General features: G+C 41.3%; 1 protein-coding gene across 1 annotated transcript; it reads left to right on the forward strand.

Moving 5' to 3' along the window:
• Positions 1 to 1,013: 1,013 nt before the first annotated feature.
• Positions 1,014 to 19,999, forward strand: SNX3 (sorting nexin 3). The gene is made up of 4 exons (XM_071439275.1): positions 1,014 to 1,295; positions 15,251 to 15,346; positions 15,738 to 15,862; positions 19,318 to 19,999. Exons 1-4 carry the CDS (start codon positions 1,134 to 1,136, stop codon positions 19,421 to 19,423), a joined length of 489 nt encoding a protein of 162 aa, XP_071295376.1. The 5' UTR covers positions 1,014 to 1,133; the 3' UTR covers positions 19,424 to 19,999.
• The last annotated feature ends 283 nt before the right edge of the window (positions 20,000 to 20,282 follow it).

Raw genomic sequence — 20,282 nt, forward strand, 5'->3', positions numbered from 1 at the left:
CTTTGTGTCTCTCAGATGTGATTTGTGGGCAGCCTGCCATTTTACCTACTTCCTACACAGATTTTTGGAAAAAATATCACTAGTTTTCACACAGTCTCATTCAGCCTGGATAGTAAAGGAACATTACTAGAACTCTTTAATAAGAAAAGACAGAAGGAAAGTGATATATGCATTTAATTATTGGAGGGGTACTTTTAACAGGTATTTAAAAAGTCTGAAATCCTCCAAGATGATAGAAAAATTTAGAAGTAATAGCGGATTGATATAAATTCAATTCACTGACGTTCTAGGTAAATATTGCAGTACTTTCAGAAATACTTCTTTTATCGTGACATACCACTTACTTAATCAGATAATGAGAAATAAAGACCTTATGTCTTAGAAGGGGACAATTCTGTCAGCTCTGCTCCCTTTCTCTCACTCTCTTTCTTGCTCTCTTAAGTAATTTTAATAACTTACTCTGTAAACATTATTTTCCTTTCCTATCCTTTAAGAACTCTTTAGCTTTGCAAACTATGAGAACAAAAAATCTGACCCCGTTGGTAATATTATTATTAAATGTGTATAATTTGTTAAAATTGCAGTAAGTTTTAAAAGGTTTAAGGCTACTACAAACAACAGCGTCACATCGATTGCAGCTTGAGTCAGTGACTTAAGACTTTGTTCTCAATACAAAGCTTTTGGCGGGGATCTCCACCAGCCTACGTTTGCAGCAGGCTGATTCATTTTGCATAACACCTTTATAGAGCATTTCCCACCCAGTCTTTTCAATCCCCGAAGAATGAGGATGTGCTGGCAGAGCAGAACCACCCCCCACAACTCCCCCGCCTCCGACACCCGCACCCGGCCGAAGGGGTGGGCGAGCCTGACAAATCAGCGCTCTCGGCCAGCGCGGCGCGCTCCCAGCGCCCGCTGGGACGTGTAGTTCAGAAGGCGGGAGGCCGCGCCAGGCATGAGCAAGCGGGGCCGCCCCCGAGAACTACATTACCCAGCGTGCCTTGCAGGCGCGGGCGGGCGGCGGGTGCGCGTTGCCGGTCGGTCAGCTGGACGCAGGGCGGGCGGTCGGGCGGCGCGGGCGGCAGCGGCGCTCGGGGTTCGGTCGCTGGCTCAGGGGAGAAGGCGCCCGCTCCGCCATGGCCGAGACGATCGCAGACACCCGGCGGCTGATCAGCAAGCCGCAGAACCTGAACGACGCCTACGGGCCGCCCAGCAACTTCCTGGAGATCGACGTGGGCAACCCGCAGACAGTGGGAGTGGGCCGCGGCCGCTTCACCACCTACGAGATCCGCGTCAAGGTGAGCCGGCCCGGGAGCGGGGTGGCGGTGTCGGGCTCTCGTGTCGCCCGAGGCTGGCCGGGGTGGCGGTGACGGGCTGCCGCCGCCGTGTCCTTCAGGACCAGTGTCACGGCTGCTGCGGTGCGGGGCGCTGGGAGGCGGTGGCAGAGCCGCAGTGGACTCTCCATCCTCGGCCTGGGGTTGATAACTCTGCGACGGGCTCCTGGTAGCTAAGGCGGTGCAGCTCGTTTCAGATAACCAAAGGACAAGTGCTCTTTCGGCTCCGCTGTGTACAGCTTGTCCTCAGACTTGAAATACCGCTGTACTGTGAGCCATTGCTTGTCTGTCTCCAGGTAAATAGAGGAGAGCAAACTCTCCACTCTCTGAGATGGGGTAATATGGGTAGATCTGCCCTGAGGAAGAGGTCAAGTTCAGGATTTCAGCGGCTTCAAAAAGTACATAGAGAAGGTGTAAATAAGTCTAGTGGGCACACGTGCTTAGATCAGAGCCAGCTGAAGTGATAAGGTGTCTGTGTGTGTATGTGTGTGTGTGTGTGTGTGTAGGTATGGAGGAGGGCTTCCTGTTTTTTTTTTGTACCTGAAATAAAATTGTAGTGTCTAATAAATGGGGCTGTTTCTCACGATGTGCTGCTGTCAAATGCTTCTTAGTAACACTAGAATCCTTCCTAGCTGGAAGGGTTGTGTTCAGTGACTTGCCCCAAAGGCTAGTAGTCTCAAGCTTGAGAAAAGCTATGTGAAGTCATTACTGTGTTCCCTAGTCTTTCTGGTTTCATAAACAGGGCCCAGAGGAATGGTCAGAAAATGCAGTGTCTACAGCACAGTCCTTGCCTGTGTCTGGTAGGGCCTTGAGGCAGGGAACCCTTTTTGGTGTACATGGCTAGAAATAAGCTGTGTTGAGGAAGTTGGATACTTACAGATGGGGTTTTTTTATAGTTTGTAGTTCAGTCTTCTACTTTGTATAGCTTTGCTCTGTTATAACTGAGCTCTGTTATAATTTTTCTATGTTACATATGATTGAACCGGGTCAGTTGTTACAGTCAGTAATAAAAGGTGAAGCTTCATTGATTTCCTGCACACATTGTCTGCAATATGTGTTCTTCACAGCAGGGAAGGATACAGCTGAGGGCTGCTGCCTTGGTCACTGAAATTCACCAGACAAGACTTAACCTTGTGTAAATTTTCTGGTTTTAAAGGTCTAAGTCCCCAGCTTGGTGTAACCTTACTTGAAAAAGAAAAATCACCTGAAATGTAAAGCTTCTAGGGAGGATACTTCTTTATTTCTGATGCTTATAAATTGTCATATTCAGTAGCTATTTCTGTGTTTCAGGATGTGTCTATGGGGCAGGAAGAATAAACTAACATGCTTGTAGCCTATGTTTGGCCTCAGTGTGAAGTCAAACTAGAACTTGCAGATTTGTGTTGCATTGCACTGCCCTTATCAGAACCCTAGCAATCCACTTAGAAGAAAGATGTAATTCTATCTTGCTGGAAAGTATTTGCACCTTAAGTTCCTGATGACGTTTCTTTCCATGAGACTGAGCATTTGGAATGGTTGGATCCAGGGAAGATGATCCAAAAGGGACTGGGCCATGGTATGGCCTTGGGAATTATGTTGAACTTCCTAAGTTCTTCATCAGAAAGGGAAGCAAAAAAACAGATTTTGAGACAGGTTAGTCTTAGCCCACCTGGTGTTAGGGGTAGAATATTCTGGATTCCTGTTGTAATGAAGCCCAAGAATGATTTGAACAAATGTACACTGTGATAGTACTGTGACCTTCCTCTGTTCTTCCTCCCAGACTGACTGTCTTGTAAACATTGCATCCTCCACCCTCCTTGCTCACATCTCTACATGCTGGTATACGGGACTGTCTCCTGATCATTCCCTTTTTTAGTTGTGCACTGCCATACACATAGTTCATAGCTGCCATCAACTGTAAATTTGAGTTTTATGTCTCTGTGTGCTGGAAGGCTACAGAGCAGGTAATATAAGTCATGCAGAATTATGTTCACTGTCTAAACTTGCATCAATTAACTGCTTCTCAGCAGAACATGGACCATGTTGCTAATACACAAATTTCAGCACAGAGGGAGAATTCAAGCATGGATTGCTGTGGTATTGTATTTGTGAAAGATAGGCCTAGTACCATAACCTGCTCATTGGAGTGTGGCTAACAATAGTCACCAGTGGTCTCTGTGGTTTAACAAGTGCCTGTGGTCACAGAAAGTAAGAAAGTAGCAGCTGATATGCAGTTTCCTTCAACAGTGCTGGTAGCAGCAGCAGAGCAAACCTGAGAAGATGGTGTGAGTTACCTGTGTCATATCTGGAGAGCTGTGTCTTCAAGTAACACCAGCAGTAAAACGTTAAGTGTGCAGAAATGGATGGCTTAAGTGCTGCCAAATTCTGGTGAAAGCTAAAGGACTGCAGCCTCATGTTACAGCTGGAGAGCATTCTAAGCCAGAAACATTGTCAGAGAGGACGCTGAAATTCAAGTTTGTGTTGAGACAATTACGCTTGTACCATTGTCATGGTGTTTACAGACTCTGTAATTCTATCTTTGTCGGAATCTCAAAGCTTCACTTTTGGGGTTTTTCGGAAAGACTGAACTTGCCAGCTGACTCTTGAAGTGATATCTGATTAAAAGTATCTTGCAAAACATATGTGTGTGAAATACTGCAGAGTTTCCCCAAAACTTTTATTGGCAAGCTTTCTACTGGTACTGCAGTTGAAGCATGTCTGTTGTCTGGAAAGCAGCAAGTGGAAAACTTCATGCTTTAGTTCTTGTAATGCTGTACTCATCAAGTTCTGGTGGAAGAAGTCAGAAAGCCTGATGGGGAACTCTGAAGTTTTGGGTAGACTGCTCAGCAGTAACGCTGCTGCATAAGCAAGGCAGTAGTGGTTTGGAACTGAGGAAGGTTTGTCACAGTGAGTGTCTCTGTGCAGGGTGGCTGTGTGCTGGGGTAGTTGAGTGGTGCTTTGACAAGCGTTTAAGGAGTCTTAAATGAGAGGAGTGCTGCAGGTAGACCCTATGCAGCACTTATAGCCAGGCAGCTTACTTCATAGATGGACAGTTGGCCAAAGTATTGACTTTCTGAGGCTGAGTCTGTGCATTAAATAACAGGCTGTTCTTGGCAAGCTGGACAAGATGATGACAGAAAGCTTTCCACTGTAGCAGCCACTGTAAGGCACACAGTGTGGCAACGTGCCACTACAGTGCAGCCTAGCAATGAAAGTCAAACATCTTGTTTGGAAGTAAGTGATAGAAAATGCCATCCTGCTGTGCTAAAATAGCAAATTTGCGTGGGTCATGTTTTTGAGAGGGTACTTGAGAATTTGCTTTCCATCAGCAGCATCAGGCAGAGCATTTGTACCATTCTGAGGTGTCCTTTGTGTGTGAAGGCTTAGGGTGAGCTAGACTGGGAATAATGCAGCACGGTATAAAGCTCTAATTGCTTTGTCTAGCGAAATAAAACTTGATAAAGTACTTACCTCATCTGAAGGTATCTAGATGATCACAATATGGTGATTGTGCAGCATTTAAAACTAACATAATCAACTAGACTGCCTGCTAAAGGAATACAGTAAACTACTTAATTGCCCTTTCCTCTTGAGGAAAAATGTGAACCAAAAGTCAGATTCTCAGTGTAAATACCCCTGCATGCTGTTTCTCGTAAGTCTTTATTAGCTCTTCTCTTCTTATTATTAAACCTTTTCACAGTGGGCTTGTTCAAGTCAACACTCTTGAATGAGGGCATGGGAATACCTTTAGTATTTATGGACTAAAAGCCAGTTCTCTCTCTGAATTCCAGGAAGCAAACAGAACAAATTACAATTATCATATTAACGTCCTACAGCATGTATTTAGTCCTCAGTCCAGTTCCAGGTATCATTTGTCTTCTACTGGAGTTGAGACATAGTTTTCTTGATAAGTGGGTCAAAAGGAAGGCCTTTGCTCAAGCAGATTCTGTGCAATAGCTTCAGTTGTTAAATCCTTTAAGGAGACAAGACTTAATCTTTACAAGCTGACTGATCCAGTGGCTGGTGTCACACGTCACAGCCATACACCCATTGTAAAGGCAGTGCCATAGGAGATAAGCACTTTGGTTAGAATACTGTCAACAGTGCATATGGATATCCAGGAACTTGCTACATTTTAGGAAGTATCTCTTTGGCAACCCTGAGAATAGTTCAGTTGGTTAGAGCATGGTGCTAAATAACACTAGGCTTGTGGACTCAATCCCTGTATGGGCTCTTCTCTTAAGAGTTGGACTTCATGATTTTTGTGGATCCCTTCGAACTCAGAATATTCAGTGTTCTGGAAATAAGCTGTTAACACTATTCCATCTGGTTTTGTTTCTGTAGAAGTAAAAGTGACTTCTGTGCTGCCCATTTTGGTTGGGCTTTTCACCTAGACTGAAGGGTTAGATCATCTGTTCATGGTTAGTGAGAACTTGCAGAGAAGTCATTGATATTTAAACTGACAGAAGTATAATAAAATACCTGTTACAGGAGCTATTAGTCCAAATAGTTAAAGAATTCTTTTTTGTCAAACCAAAGCCAAACTAAAAGCCTTTCTCATCTTAGCTCTGTTCTTTAATGTTCAATGGCCTCTTTCCTCTAATCAGTATTACTAAATTTGGCCCTAAGGTTTACCTTAGCTTTTTGATGTTCCATAGTGCAGTTGCTTGTCTTGTGGCGTAGAAAGGGAATGTCTTGCTGTGCTTCCATTGTGAAATGCAATAGTTGGGTGGTACTAGTGCAGCAGTCAGGTTTCCTATATGTTCTGCAGACCTGCAGAGGTGCTCGACTGTGTAGGTCCAGTGTGGGGAAGGAAATGAATACACAGGCTGTGAAGTGCCTGTAGTATTAAGAACAGTATTGGTTTCCAGGGATTGGGGAAGTTTATCTGAGTACTGCTGAACTTGCATTGCTTGTGAAAGTCCTGTTCTCTCCTTAACGATTTTTTTCAAGACCTAGTTTGGATACAATATTGACATTTCAGCATGCTTATAGTGGACTGACTTGTGATTAGCTGATTGTAGTCTGACTGCAGTGATCAAGTCAGAGTAAGACAGAAAATGAACTGAAAGTCAAACTTGCTCAGAAAGCACTTACCTTGTGCCATGTTTTGCAAAGTAGTGCTCTTGAATGTGTTTTGCAATGTTTTGTCCTTGAACAGTTCCAAATGTCCTGCCTTTCATGTTAGAAGCTGCAAATTCTTCCCCCACCACAAAAACAATCAAATCAGCTGTTCCTGTAGTTGACTTCAGCATTGCACAGTTGAGTAGTTGAAGCTTGTGGTGGAGTCATGACTAAACACTGACTCAGTGGGGATGTGTTTACGGATGCATAATCAGCAGTAATTCTCTATTTCTCTACTACTACAAATCTTGCATAACACTGCAAGTCTGCCCTAACTATAGTAAATAGTGCTCTTAAAACCCATTCTAGACACTGCTACCAGTTAGGTATTCTCAGACTCCTTTACAAAGAATAAAAATGCAGTGATTCAGGTGAGCGTTTTTCTGTTCTACAGCCGGGTACTGCATCCTCACAAACATCTACTATTCCTTCAAGCAGTAATTCGGAAAAAGATAACTGGAAGGCTAAGAATTTCCAAGGACACTGATTAGGGAGACAGAGAAGTAGAATGGCTTGGATGAAAGAAACTTCCAAAGCAAGGAAAGTGGATTTACTCTTGAGCAGTTGTTTTTTTTTTTTTTCTGTAGCGGTTTGTAATTAAACTAGGTTCAAGAGGCTGGTCCAAAGGTTTGAACTAGTTTGGCATTGATATCTGTTACTGTGTAAGTAAAATAACCAAGTTTCTGAATAGTGCTTCTTATTAATATATTAGTTTAACTGATGACTTGCCCTCCTTTTATTTTAGAGCAGACAGTGCAGTCATGTTTTAGGATTGCACTCTAGTACAGTGCAGAACAGACCAAATCAAATGGAACAATGACTAATCTTTATAGGACAGATGGCTGTAGTCCAGGTAGGCATGTGATGCCAGGGAGTTTTGATACGTGTTTATTTTTAGATGGCTTGCTGAAAAAGTGTCAGCTTGAACTTTAGAGCAGTCTGGTCTCTGCTGCTTTTCATCTGGGGAAATAAATGATGCAGCAGAAGTTTATGTCTTCTAACAGTAAGGGAAGTATTTTATTTAAAGTTTTTTCACTTGGTAAAGCAATGCAAGTTGCACTACTGGAGGTTGTTTTAACAAGTGCGTAATCCTAATACCCTGTGGAGCTGTAACACTGAGTAAAGGGTCTGAAGTTGCTATTGTTGCTCTAACTTCTAACATAAAAAGGATGGATTTGTTTTTAACCTTCTAGTCAAGGTGTAAAAACAAATGTTCTACCAATTGAATATAGGTCCGTGGTTTGGTTATTTCTTTAGAATCAAATTCAAAATCTGTGTTATACCCCAGAAGATTCTCCTATAGGACAGTATACTTTGTGTTGGCCACAAAACCGATTTGAAAGTATAACTATAAGCTAGTGTATAGCAACTTTACTCTAAAATCCAGAAGAAAATGAAACTATATATTAAGTGGTTTAGAGCCACCTCTAGACCTGTAAATAAAGCTTAGAGATTATTTCTATAGGCCTAAGCTGTAGCACCCTCTAAGTGTTAAGATATGCTGCAGATTAATGAATAGGAGTTGGAAGCCTTTCTATAGCTTTTAGTGGCTACTTAGGAGTGTTGTGTTACTGTTCCAGTAAAACTGGAAATATGAAGAGAATTTTTTGCTACTTAGTAGATTCACTTTTAAGTTAGTTAACTTACTGTTTTTTTCTTGTGTATTTGAAGTATAGGGATGCTAGACAGTCTCTAGCTCACAAAGCATATTAAAAGTTTAGTTTTTGATAAAAAATTAGCAACTTCAGCAATTCACTGAATTTTTTTTATCCCCATCTGACTATAGCTGATAGATATCGGTAATGATGCTAAAGCATCAACTTAATGTGATCCCTTTTCAGTCATTCCTAATGAGGAATGAGTAAGAACATTACAGTAGGTCAAATCAGAGCCATATGGCTGTTGCACCTTGAATTGTGTAAAAGTAGCAATCCTTTCTCTTTCAAATCAATATTTGGTATTTCACAGGAGGCTTTGACTTGCTTACCCCAATCTAGTTACTAGTTCTCTCTGGGTGTTGTAAAAGTCTTTGTCCAAATGTGTCCTCAAAGCAGGCTCCAGTTTTTATTTTTGGCTTCTGAGCGTGGAGCCTGAAGAATTAAGAATCACTAAGCAAGCTCTTTTTCTTAGCTTACCCTATTCAGAGTCTTTTAACTGTGGCATACCATAATTCAGCTGTTCATGATGTTGTTGAACTTGTTCAGGTGATGATAGATGCTTTTTGGCAAAAATATGGGCATCCCTATGCTCATTTTTCAGAGAGCAACTCTGGACTCAAAGCACTGGATTTGGCAAAGGTTATGATAGTCTCTGTCATTATGTTGCTATTAGGACTTCACTGTCTTAGTGTTCAAGGTAGAAAATACCCTGGCCCCATAGCTCCAATACTGCAGAGTGGGAAGCTCAAAAGTTCATGGTATAGTTTAAGTCAGCATTGTTTAAAAGTTGCATGGTCAGATCTTTCAGTGTTCTCTTAAATTTAATATGATGTACCTTCAGTAGATCTGGACACCAAATGGAGAAAAGGGGAGATAGATCTCTGTTTTGATGAAAAGGACTGAAACTTAGAAAAATAACAGTTTCTAGTCTGACATTTTGCAGTGGGGAAAGAGCTTTCCTTCAGTAATATACCCACCAAAAATCTAAACTTCTAGAAACTGAAGTTTAAAGCATGTTTTCCTTCTTTCTTGCTTTTCATAATTGTAGGAAATATAGAGGTAGCTGCTTATGTTGAGTCGGGAAGGAAACAAACCTCTGGCAAGGTTTCTGCAATAACAGTGGACTACTGGAGCCAGTTTCTTGTACTAAAGGACAGCAGGCTCTTATGTTAAGAAAATCATAATGCTTTTTTTATCCACTCTGAATGCTATTTACTGTGGTACCCCAGAGCTCTCTTTGACTGTAAATGTAGTCAAAGAGTGTAGGCTCTTGACAAAGATTACAGCTTGCATGAGACAGTCAAGATGCTTGAATTTTGCTTCTGTGAGTCAAAGCCACAAACTTTTATCAAAAGTGAGCTGTGTGCTTTCTTTCACTCTATTTTAATGGAAATAGAGTTCTCTCAAGGCTACCATAACCTACTTGAAAAGATGACATCAAAGTAGGTGCTGTGGCAACAGTGCAGCTTTATTCTTAGTCTGTTAGGAGTGGGAGACATGGGCAATGCAGTGCTACTGCAGAGTGTTATGGTGGCAGATGAGGAAATCAGCCAAATTTACCTCAGACTATGCTGAGCAACAACATCTGGGGAATTTGCTATTGTGGGGATGGACTGGACTGCAGTGTCACACAATCTTGTGGACTGTCAGCATGCTCTTTGAAGGAACCCAAATGCTATTTGCATTTGATTTATGTCTGGAAACAAATTTTTAGGAGCAAGTTTGACTATTTGCAAGACTTTTCCACTCAGTGGATAAGCTAGTCTAAAAACTAAGACTTAAAAATATTTAGCATTATTTTATTAATTGAAACTAATTATAAACAAATAAATTAGTGTTGTTTTCCTCCTGCATTTAAGGTAATTTGTTTACCAGAATGGCTACATTGATGACTGTATCTGAAGCTGAATGGACAGTTATGACTAGTACTCCAACTACGTGCATTCTGCTTGTGAAATTCTCTTCACTTGCATACAGAAATAATTTTTCAGCTTCTGACTGGGCATAGCTTGGGGAGTGACTGTATTAAGAGCTGGAAGACTGTTACCTGGTTATTTAAGCCACTGTCTTAGGATTGTCATTTGCTTCTGAGGTTAACTGAGAATCTCCTGAATTTAGAGTCAGGCTCAAAGTTGAATATGTTATGGTGACATAAATGAAGCTGAAGAAACGTGCTTACTGGGAACATGGACTTTGCCATGAAGTCTGTTAGTACGGAACCACTGCTTTCCATTTCTGGTTTGTCAAGCACTAGCCAAATGACTGTAGAAAGTTTGTTTGGCATCTGAGTAGAGAAATGCAGGAGTGACTTAAGGATCTGAGTTTGTCACCTGTTGTTTAATTATGCAATGTAACTTGGCACCAATTTTGACAATATTTGTTCTGGTGTACTGGCCATTAACTGCCCCAGCAGAATACAGGCTGTTTGACAGTTGTCAGAGAAAGCCTCATGGTGTATACATATAGTCCAATAAAGGGACAGTGCTACACAAAATCCATCTTGACTTTCTTTGGATTTTGGGCTCTATGTGACTTCTGCAGAACTGGTTTGTTTGTCTTTCTGCAACAATGCTTTATCTGCAATTCTGACTAGTAATTTACAGTTGTCTAACATCTTGGGTGATGCATAATCCTTTCAGGTTGAGGGCTTGCATTCAAACTGCTAAGCAGCATGATTTTGGACTAAGAAGCTGTTGATGTTTTTTTTTTTCCAATAAATTTTATAATTATTACACAGCTGAAGAAAGAATTGCTGCTGAAATTGTGCTGAAATTGTTACAGGAATAAGCTGTGCTCCAGGGCTGTTCCATGTTTCATGCTGTCATGAGTTTTGTGACAGTAGACTTAGCAGCTCAGCAGGCCAGAAAGTTGACATTATAATGCTGAATAAGCATGGGCAGAAATGCTCATAAAAATGAAACTAACCTGACTTCAAGTTTTGTGCCTTACTCTGCTCTCTGTTCTAGCAGACAACCAAAGCACGGGAAGCGCTCAGAATAGCTGGTAGCACCTTAGTGACTGAACAAGGATAACTCGACATAAAATGTCAAGCAGGGAGTACATTTTTGATAGCCTGCATGGTCTTGAAATAACAGTGTAATAGAAAATGAAAGTTTCTGTTGGCTCTTCAGGATTGTCTCCTTCTACCAAATTCTTGTTCAGTGAAAGCCCATGCTTCAGAAGGTGTCTGGCTTAATGAAAACTGTCTATCCATAGGAGATGGAGGCAGTAGGGCATGCAGAAGTCCAGCCTACTGAAGCAAAGGGTGATCTGTTCAAACAGGGCAATAATCCTTAGTGATAAAGGCCCATACAGCAACTTCAGATGTGAATATAACCTGAATTAAAAATAGGGACCTAAGATATAAATAGGTTAAGCGGTATAAAACAGGACTCTCAAATTGCATTTTTAAATAGATCCTTCCTAACAGCTGCTTACCTTAGGAACACTGCTCTGTCAGTACTTACTTCTAGAGGAAGGAGAACTGCTGCAATTTCTGGGTTTAAAGAACATGAGGTTTAGAAATTGATCTCAGTAGATAGCTCTAGTTCATATCCAGACCAGGTGAACATGTACTTTGTTTTGGAATATATTTGTCAAGTTGTGACTTGCAAGACACTTAATTTAGTCTATGCTTTTTGACATACTTTACAATCTGAATATTTATGGTACTTATGATGAAAATTTGAGAAGATTTTTCAGTTGACAGGTGTCATGGTTTAACACTGGCACAATGCCAGTGCCCCCATGAAGATACCTTCTCCCTGGTTTCTGCTGTGAGATGTGACCAGGAATAAGCAAAGCAGGCTCCTACTTAAGGAAAAAAAAAAGAACCAGAACTTTATTAACTACTCTACAACTACAGATAAAAAGGAACACACACACAGGGAAAATGAAAACCTCACAAATGCATTTCCTCCTCCCCCCACCAAATTTCCAACACAATACATTTGTTTCTCAAATCACCAACTCTCGGTCCAGCAGCACCTTTTAGACAATCAATCTTCAGTTCATCAAGAGGAGAGGAGTCCTTCTTGTGCCATGGGCTTCCCCTGGAAACACAGCTGAAGCCTCGTGTGTTTCTGTGTCACTCGTGGCACCGCCTGGAGTACATCTGCCGTTGTGACTTCTTCCTTTTCATGTCCAGTGCTCTCACCACTGAACACGGACCAGAACTGCTTCTAGGGTTGTCTTTTAAGGATGCTCTGTCCCGATCCAAAAAGGCACAGTCTCTCCTTTGGGACACCTGTCCCCACAATCTCTCCTTTGGGACACCTGTCCCCCCCATATTTTTTCACCCCCTGGGGCCGAGGGGCATCAACACTGAACCCTCTTGGCTCTGAGGCCATTGCCTCCCCCTAGAATGCAGTCTCTGTATCACAAGGAACATGGTTCTGTCCATGGCTATACAAAAAGAGTCCAGCAAAAGCTACTCCATCATCTCTTCCCACTAGAATTCTTCTCTATTCTTCTACTATCTCTCACTTGCCCAGACCTCTCTCACACTTGCACATTCCTTCCTCATCTTCCACTCTATCTTCTAGGAAAGGTCAATGTTCTGTAAAGTTCTCATTCTCCCAAAAAGGGGTTAAAAGCTCCTACAAGCGGCCGGCTGAACCCCCCCCCTTCTCCGTCCCAGCCGTGCTGCCGGCACAGGCCCATGTTTATCAAGCTTCAAGGTTACAGTCTCAGGCAGCGGCTCTCTCTTTCTCTCTCTCTCTCTGTCTCTCAGGGGGGGCTGCCCGATGGCTCCCGGTGTCTCTCTCTCTCTCTCTTCCACCCTTCCACCCCGGGGCTCAGGCCTACCTCTCCCGGCCACATGGCTTTCCCCTCCCCCTGCCCAGCCAGCAGCTGGGCCGGGGGAGAGACCCGAACTCTTTCCCGCCGGAAACCCAAGAGGAGCCTCCCAGGGGAGAGCTCTGCTTTTAACCCCGTGTTCTCAGAGGCGTGTCCATGTCCCAATGGCCAGGTTAAATGCCAATATTAAAGTCTGAATATCCATTGGCCAAAAACACAGCATCCCAAAAAACACATTTCCTGTCAAACCACCACAACAGGGAAAGCAAAGAACTCTTGCTTTTTAGAAACAAAAACTCCTTTTCTCCTACTTGCTAGCTGAGCTAGCATGTCAAAAGTTGAAAAGGGAATGTAGAAGGTAAAGTGAGCTCAATAGCACTGATATGTTGTTTAGAGATTAACTTTATAGACTTCATGCCTAGAAGCATGAAAAGAGTTCCTGAAGACCTGGGAACTTAAGTTTTTTAGCTGCTTTTATCCAATTCTAATCCCTTTTTTAGTAACTTGAGAGAGAAATTAATATTTTCTGCAGGTGAGAACCTATATGTTAAATATTTTAAAGGTCTTTCTACCAGAGACACTGACAAAGAGTTGATGTACAGTGTAATGGTGAACTTGGTTGAAAAAACAATAGCTGAAATCAGAGGAGAATAATCCAGTACCTAACTTCTGGGTATCTCCTTCATGCATTCAGGGGAACTTAGCTGTATTCACTCTTGAGTAGAGTATTCTTACCATCAAGACAAGAGTGTTTGTTTGCAAAGCCTGACATCTGACATTAGTCTTAAATACAATTTTATTATTAGTCGCAAGTACAGTCAACAATCTTTTACCTGGGAAAGAGAGCTTGAATACTTTCAAACATTTAGCAATAAGATAACAAAATATTGTTCTAAACGTTATCACCTGTAAATGATGAACTAACTTGCATGATGTGAAAGTACACAACTAACTTATCAAGTACTATTGTATGACTGGCTGGCAGCAGTACAATGACCCAAGTCATGGACCTGCCCAGTGCAGGAAAATATATCTGCAATTAAACCTGTTTTGAGCAGCCAAAAGTATTCCCTAGTCATAGCTTAAGCATAACGTGCTACAAATGATATTGCACAGGGGTATCTACTCAAACAGTGACCAGATCCTGAGTTAGGTGGCCTGCAAGATAAAAACCAAAACAACAAAAAGTAGAAGGCAGTAGCTGAGAATGACTGCTGTGCATCTGCCATCAGGAAAGCTGGAGGTAAGTGTAGTCCCAAATGAACATCAGCTTCCTAGAGTGCTCTCAAGAGGCTTCTTTAAAAGTACACAAAGACTATTATTGAATTTGTAGTCTGACAACAGTAGGCATTATTCTGTGCCTTCTGGTTGTGTATGGTAATTACAGGCTCATGCTCTTATTTTTAGGAGGTCATAACTCCTAGAAACAATTTTGTAGTGTTCTAGCCAGGATTTCATTAGGAGAGGATTCTCTCAGTGTGTATTTTTAAAATAATGTGTGAGTTGGATTGCAAAAGTGAGATAACACTGCACCACAAGAATGAACAGAAGTAATGTAGGCTCTCACACAAGTTAATATAAGGACTTGTAGCAGGGTCTTGTGCAGAATTATAACCTTGCTCCCATGTGATGTCCCTTTCAAGCGTATTGGGTTTGAGTGCTGCCTCCTAGCCTTGTTCAGCAAAGCTCTACCTAGTCATGCTCATGCTCTGCTTGGTTTAACTCTGTAGTCAAACAGTCTGATCTTCTCAGAACTGAATGTTGTAAGGCATCTCAGCCTTGTTGGCTTCTCTGTAGCTACCCAAACTTGGCAGCTTGTGCTATCAAATCTTCATCAGTCCTGAGTGGATTCACTGTAAGACTTACAGGTTTTGCTTTTGAAGATGCTGGAGGCCATGTTGTGTCAGGAAGTAGAAAAGTACAGGAAGTTTGGTTAATGCCCTATGCTGATATTTTAATGCAGTAAGAGAAACTTGTGTGGAATAAGAATTTCTTCCCCCTTCCCACCTCCAATTTTGTATGTATTGGGAATTCAGCTCCTGAGACAGTAAGAACAGCAGATGCTTCTGCAACCTTAGAAACATCTCAAGTGGCCAGAAGGTCAGATATTCTGCTTGGTGATATGATGACAGAATACCAGTAACTGGGATACCATATAAATGAGGCTCATAACTATGGAGTTCAAGGCACAGCTTACTCGTGTAGCTTAGAGCCTTATCTCTATTTCTGTATCTTGAATGTTTCTCAGTACTACTGTTGTTGCTTAAGTGGAACTACTGTGTAACTTAACAGCTTGGTTCTTGTTTCTGCTCATCAGAACTTCTAATCTGTCTAATCAATAGCTTATGTTCTTGTTTTTAGACAAATCTACCTATCTTCAAACTGAAAGAATCTACAGTCAGAAGAAGATACAGTGACTTTGAATGGCTAAGAAATGAACTAGAAAGAGAAAGCAAGGTGAGTAAAGTGAAAAGTAAATACAAGTCTTCAGAGACATACAAAGAGTCATGATGCTGAAAAATTTTCATTTTGTTATAAAGCATGTATCATATAAAGCAGATATTGTGGTTGAAATTGCCCAGAAATAAACCAGTGCGTCAGTCTTTTTATCAAGCCTCAGTGCTGCACTGCCAGAGGCTTTTTGTTTTAATAGTTTTGTTTTAATAGTTTTGAGTTAATTCAGAGATAAACTACTTGATTTCAACTTTTCTGTGTGGGCAAGTACTGTTCTTCTCTGCTCATGTTTTATTACTTCACTAGGAATGTGGTGAGTTGGGTCTTCCAAGAGGAAGAGGTGGATGAACTTGCTTACAGGCTGCACTTAAGGACACTTGTGTAAATCTTTCAGGTTGTGGTACCACCTCTACCAGGAAAAGCTCTTCTCCGCCAGCTCCCCTTCCGAGGAGATGATGGTATATTTGATGATTCCTTTATAGAGGAAAGGAAGCAGGCTCTTGAACAATTCATAAACAAGTAAGTGTTGGATCTAGTTATTTAGAGACAAACCTGGAGCTCAGCCCTGGAAAACTGAATTGAAGCTACTAATCCTCCTAAGGATGGTAACTGCACTAGGTTCAGAATATTAACTTTCACATAATCTTGCAGTAGGAGGTACTAATATTACTCATCCCATGCTTAGTTTGGGTATCTTAGTGCTTACCTGAACAGCTGAAATGACTGTTAGTGTTGTTATTAATTTATGCAAATTGCTACTAAAATTAGTGTTCAAAATAATTCTACTTCATAATTTCTGGAAAGATATCTTCCAACTGGGTGAACAGTAGAGCTTACAGTGGACTTAGAGCAGTTTACTTTGATTGCAGATGTGAGGTATTATCAGTTTGTGTGATGATGCATATTTTCTCTAATCATCTTGAGAATCTTTCTGAAGATTCTGAAGTAAAAACTACTTGAGGTATGCACACATGGTTTGAAATAGTCACTGGATTTTGTCCCTGCCTTTCAAAAGGTGAGCAGAAATTACAGTAACAAAGTCTTTTGATTCTTTTTCCACCATCTGACACTACTAACCACTGTCTGTACACTGACCTGAGTAGCTGGTTTAGTCTCTTTAACAGTGTACATCCAACCAGTGGGTAAGGAGTGTTGTCAATTAACCAGCTCTTCTGGTTAATGCTGTTCAGACCAACTGGATTTGGGACTGCTCCCTCGGGGAGTTGAAGCCTGTCAGTTCCCCTGGCATTCTAATCTTGTTCAAATAGTGATGCTGTTTAACAGGAACAGAGGATGCCTGTGAGTTATGCCAGAACTTACGAAAATGTGCTTGTCAGTTACTGTTAGTTCAGGCATGTGTCTTGGAGGTGCAAATGACTGGTTCACTAAAACTGTCTGTCCTGTACAAGTAAGTGTGACCATATGAAATCTATGAAATTTTTCTTCACACAGTTGCTTCTTAACTCATTTTTAGAGTGGTTCTGAACTGGTAAAATGCTTCAGACTGCTCTTTTTTCTGTTCAAAGACAAGTGGAGTGAACTTCCAAGACATCCAGTAGTAAGATGGAATATGTTTGGGTTTGCTGTAAAATAAAGGCAGTCATGGCTGTAAAGTACAACCTTTATCCATGCAGACTTGGAACTCTATCTTAAATGGAGAAAAAGTGCACTTACTGAAAGTTTTGTATGCTGAGTCTAGCAATATGCATGGATGCGGACTATTGGTGTTCTGAAGCAGCTGATGTGAAACAGTCATCTTACCCTGTCTCTCTGAAAAACTCTGTATAGCTGACAGAAATGGAATGGCCAGTTTATTAGTATCCATTTTTCAGTCTTGCTGCAAGTAATAAATTGATTTTGTGGAAGTGTAAAACTTCTTGATTATTTTTTACTCCTTTAAAACACAAACAGTGATTAATGTAGATATTGATGTAGTGGCAGAGTTGAGTACATCTGGAATAAAGCTTTTCAGGCACAAATCATAGCCATTTAACTCATCAGTATATTGTAATGGCATGACCAACTCATTAGGTAAATATTACTGAAGTTTTGAACCGTGTAGAAGCTTTAAGGCTTCTGCCAAGTACTCTGGGCACTGGTGAATTTATACCTGAAGGTTCTTTGCTTAGTATATTCACATTATTGCATAATCCAAGTTGATCTTTGCTTCCGGAATTAGAGTGTCCCTCAGATAACTGATACCACTGGAACAAAAAAAATCTTGGTGCACCGATACTAGTTCTTAATATTCAGGAGTGTGAGATGGATGTTATGGAGAAGCTTTGTCCCTCTAAACGTAAAATCTGAATCACAAGAGTGCAGCTTGAGTCAGTTCTCTTGGGCCAGTTTGCTGGCAGCACTATCAATACTACATACAGTGACAGTCACAAGGGTGGTTATGCCTCAACACTTGTCTGTCTCAACCTGACTTTGAAATAGATGAAAATTCTTTAAGTAGCAGCTGCTATATGTAAGGGTTACCTTGGTGAAAAATATTGAGGGAAAGCCAATGCAGAATAAGGTATTCCTGTGAAACCAAAAGCTGAATCAGAGATCAAATCTAGTCTTGCAATTCAGCCACCGATTTTCAACCCTTCCTGAAAGGAAGAAGGAATTTACTGCTGCCTCATCCTCTCCTATATATCTTTTCCTTGAAGTTTGACATCAGTAACTTCACTCTGATGGGGTAAGAAACTCAAACTAGTTACTCTAGACTGTCATCCTTATGAACTAGTTCTTGAGACTGCTGGCCTTTTTCTAGAACCTGGCAAGATGGATACGTTTTTAAAACTGCTCTTGAAATAATCCATCAATACTGAATAGGAGGGCTCAGCTTCCTCATTATAGGTTGCCCTTAATGACAAGTGAGTAGTGACAAGTGAGTACGTTCTGTGATTAAATAAACACTAATAGATAAATTTGGAGAAGATGCACAGAAGTGCTTGGAAGTGGTGCTGAGCCACTGGAGCTGAATATGTTTTGCATGTGTTCAGCCAGATGAGTAGAAATGTTCTGACAGATATGGAGGCCACAAGGCTTACAGAAGCTGCCCTTGGGACTGTGGTGGACTTTTCTCTCCTAAGAACAAGCCTGTCTTGATTGACCAACTGGATGTAGTTTTTTTCAAACCAAACTGCATTAGATATTCATGTCCATAAATTATGAACTTTCAGCTATCTGATTCTTTTGGATTTTTACCTGCATGATAAAAATCGTATTTTAAGGGTTCAAGTGCAGTACCTTGTGATTTTCTTCCAAGTTTGTGAGTGTCTCCTAATTCAATTTCAGCTCCTTTATGGTTAAAAGGATGGTTTTTCAGCTTAAATTAAATTTACAGTAGAGATCTGGTGTCCCCTAGAACAGGCAAGTTCTGTCTCCTGTGTTTGCAAGCTACCACATGTGCAATGAGCAGAAGGGCCAGTAGCCCCTGGCTGTGTGCAGTGTTGCCCATCCAGGCCAGGACATTGGTTAGGGTCCAGTCTCTGTCTGGAGCAGTGCCTGAGCCTTTGGAAAACCTTCACACCCCCTGCTGGAGCCAGGCTTCAGCTCTGCTGCGATGAGCTGCTGCTCAGTGACGCTGAAAATGGAGGAGATAAGTGGCCTTTAAAAGGGTGTCCCATGGCAAAGGTGTTAAGACCTTTTTAAAAAAAAAATCCTCTTGCCTTTCTTAGCTCTAGATTTCCTAATGCTAGAATAAGCACTTACTTGGATAGTCCCATCAATTGCAGGTGACAGATGGTGTAAGGTGCTTCCACGGGATCAGAGGTAGCTCAGGGTTCCTATGGACTAACTTCATCTGGGGAAGAGTGATAAATCTTGCTACTAGACAGCATTCTAGTTGCCAACAGTGAAGTGAAAGTGGGATCTGTGCCCAAGTGTAGAACAATAGGTTATTGGTACAAACCTTGATCTGCAGGATAGCGGCAAGTAGGCTCAATTGGGTCACACTAATTCTTGGTTTTTTTTCTCTCCAGGGTTGCAGGCCACCCACTGGCACAGAATGAGCGTTGTCTTCACATGTTCTTACAAGATGAAGTAATAGATAAAAACTACACACCATCCAAAATAAGGCATACTTGAATTTTAAAAGCATCTTCTCAAATATTAGTGGTTATTATGCTTGGTTTTAAGAGGTTGTAGTTTGTCTTAGCATGCTGAGGATGAACAGGCACGAAGTCTCCACTAACACCAGTACACTGCTTGGTCTTTGCATATGCTTTATAGCATTTAAGAACTCACTTGTCTTCTAGCTAAATCCCTCTGAATCCTTGATTTAAGAGTATTATACTATGAAACCATCCACCCCTTGCAATGTCTCACAAACCTTTCCACTATTATTTGCAACGACTTAACAATGTTTACTGACTTGGCCTTACTTGAACTTTCACAACTGTAGTGTCACGTGTTCACTTGTATTTGACTAAACTGCTATGCTGTTTCTGAGGTAGTCACCTGTCTGAATGTCTGTAGAAAGAATGCTTTATTTCTGATATCCTGTATGAGAAACACTTATGCAATTGTCTTCAAGCTTGTAAAACACTTTATACTGAAGTAATGAGGGAATTATCTTTATATTCTGTAAGAGGAAAAAAATGAATTTATATACTAAAGTAACTTGTCTAAAGTTTTGAAATAAAAGTGAAAATGCACTTCAAATGTTTTGTCACTCTTGACCTTGAGTGTGGAGTGTCTCATCCTTTCTGAGGAGGAGGGGTTGACTATGCTAAGTGAACTAGTGTTACAGCTTCACTGTGATGCTCTTCCACAGTGTGGTTGTGTATTACTAACAGCCAGCACTAAATACCCTTAGATACTGGCACCTGCTCTGGAAGTGTTAAAGAGCACATAAAGGTATAAAAGGCTGTTCCTGTGTTGTGGAACCAAAGCTGGAATACCACTCGTGAGAGGCAATCAACAGATCTGTGACTTTAGTAACTTT

This window comes from Agelaius tricolor, unplaced genomic scaffold (assembly GCF_023055355.1).
Source record: "Agelaius tricolor isolate 1412-34295 unplaced genomic scaffold, bAgeTri1.0.p SCAF_1, whole genome shotgun sequence".
Lineage (NCBI taxonomy): Eukaryota > Metazoa > Chordata > Aves > Passeriformes > Icteridae > Agelaius > Agelaius tricolor.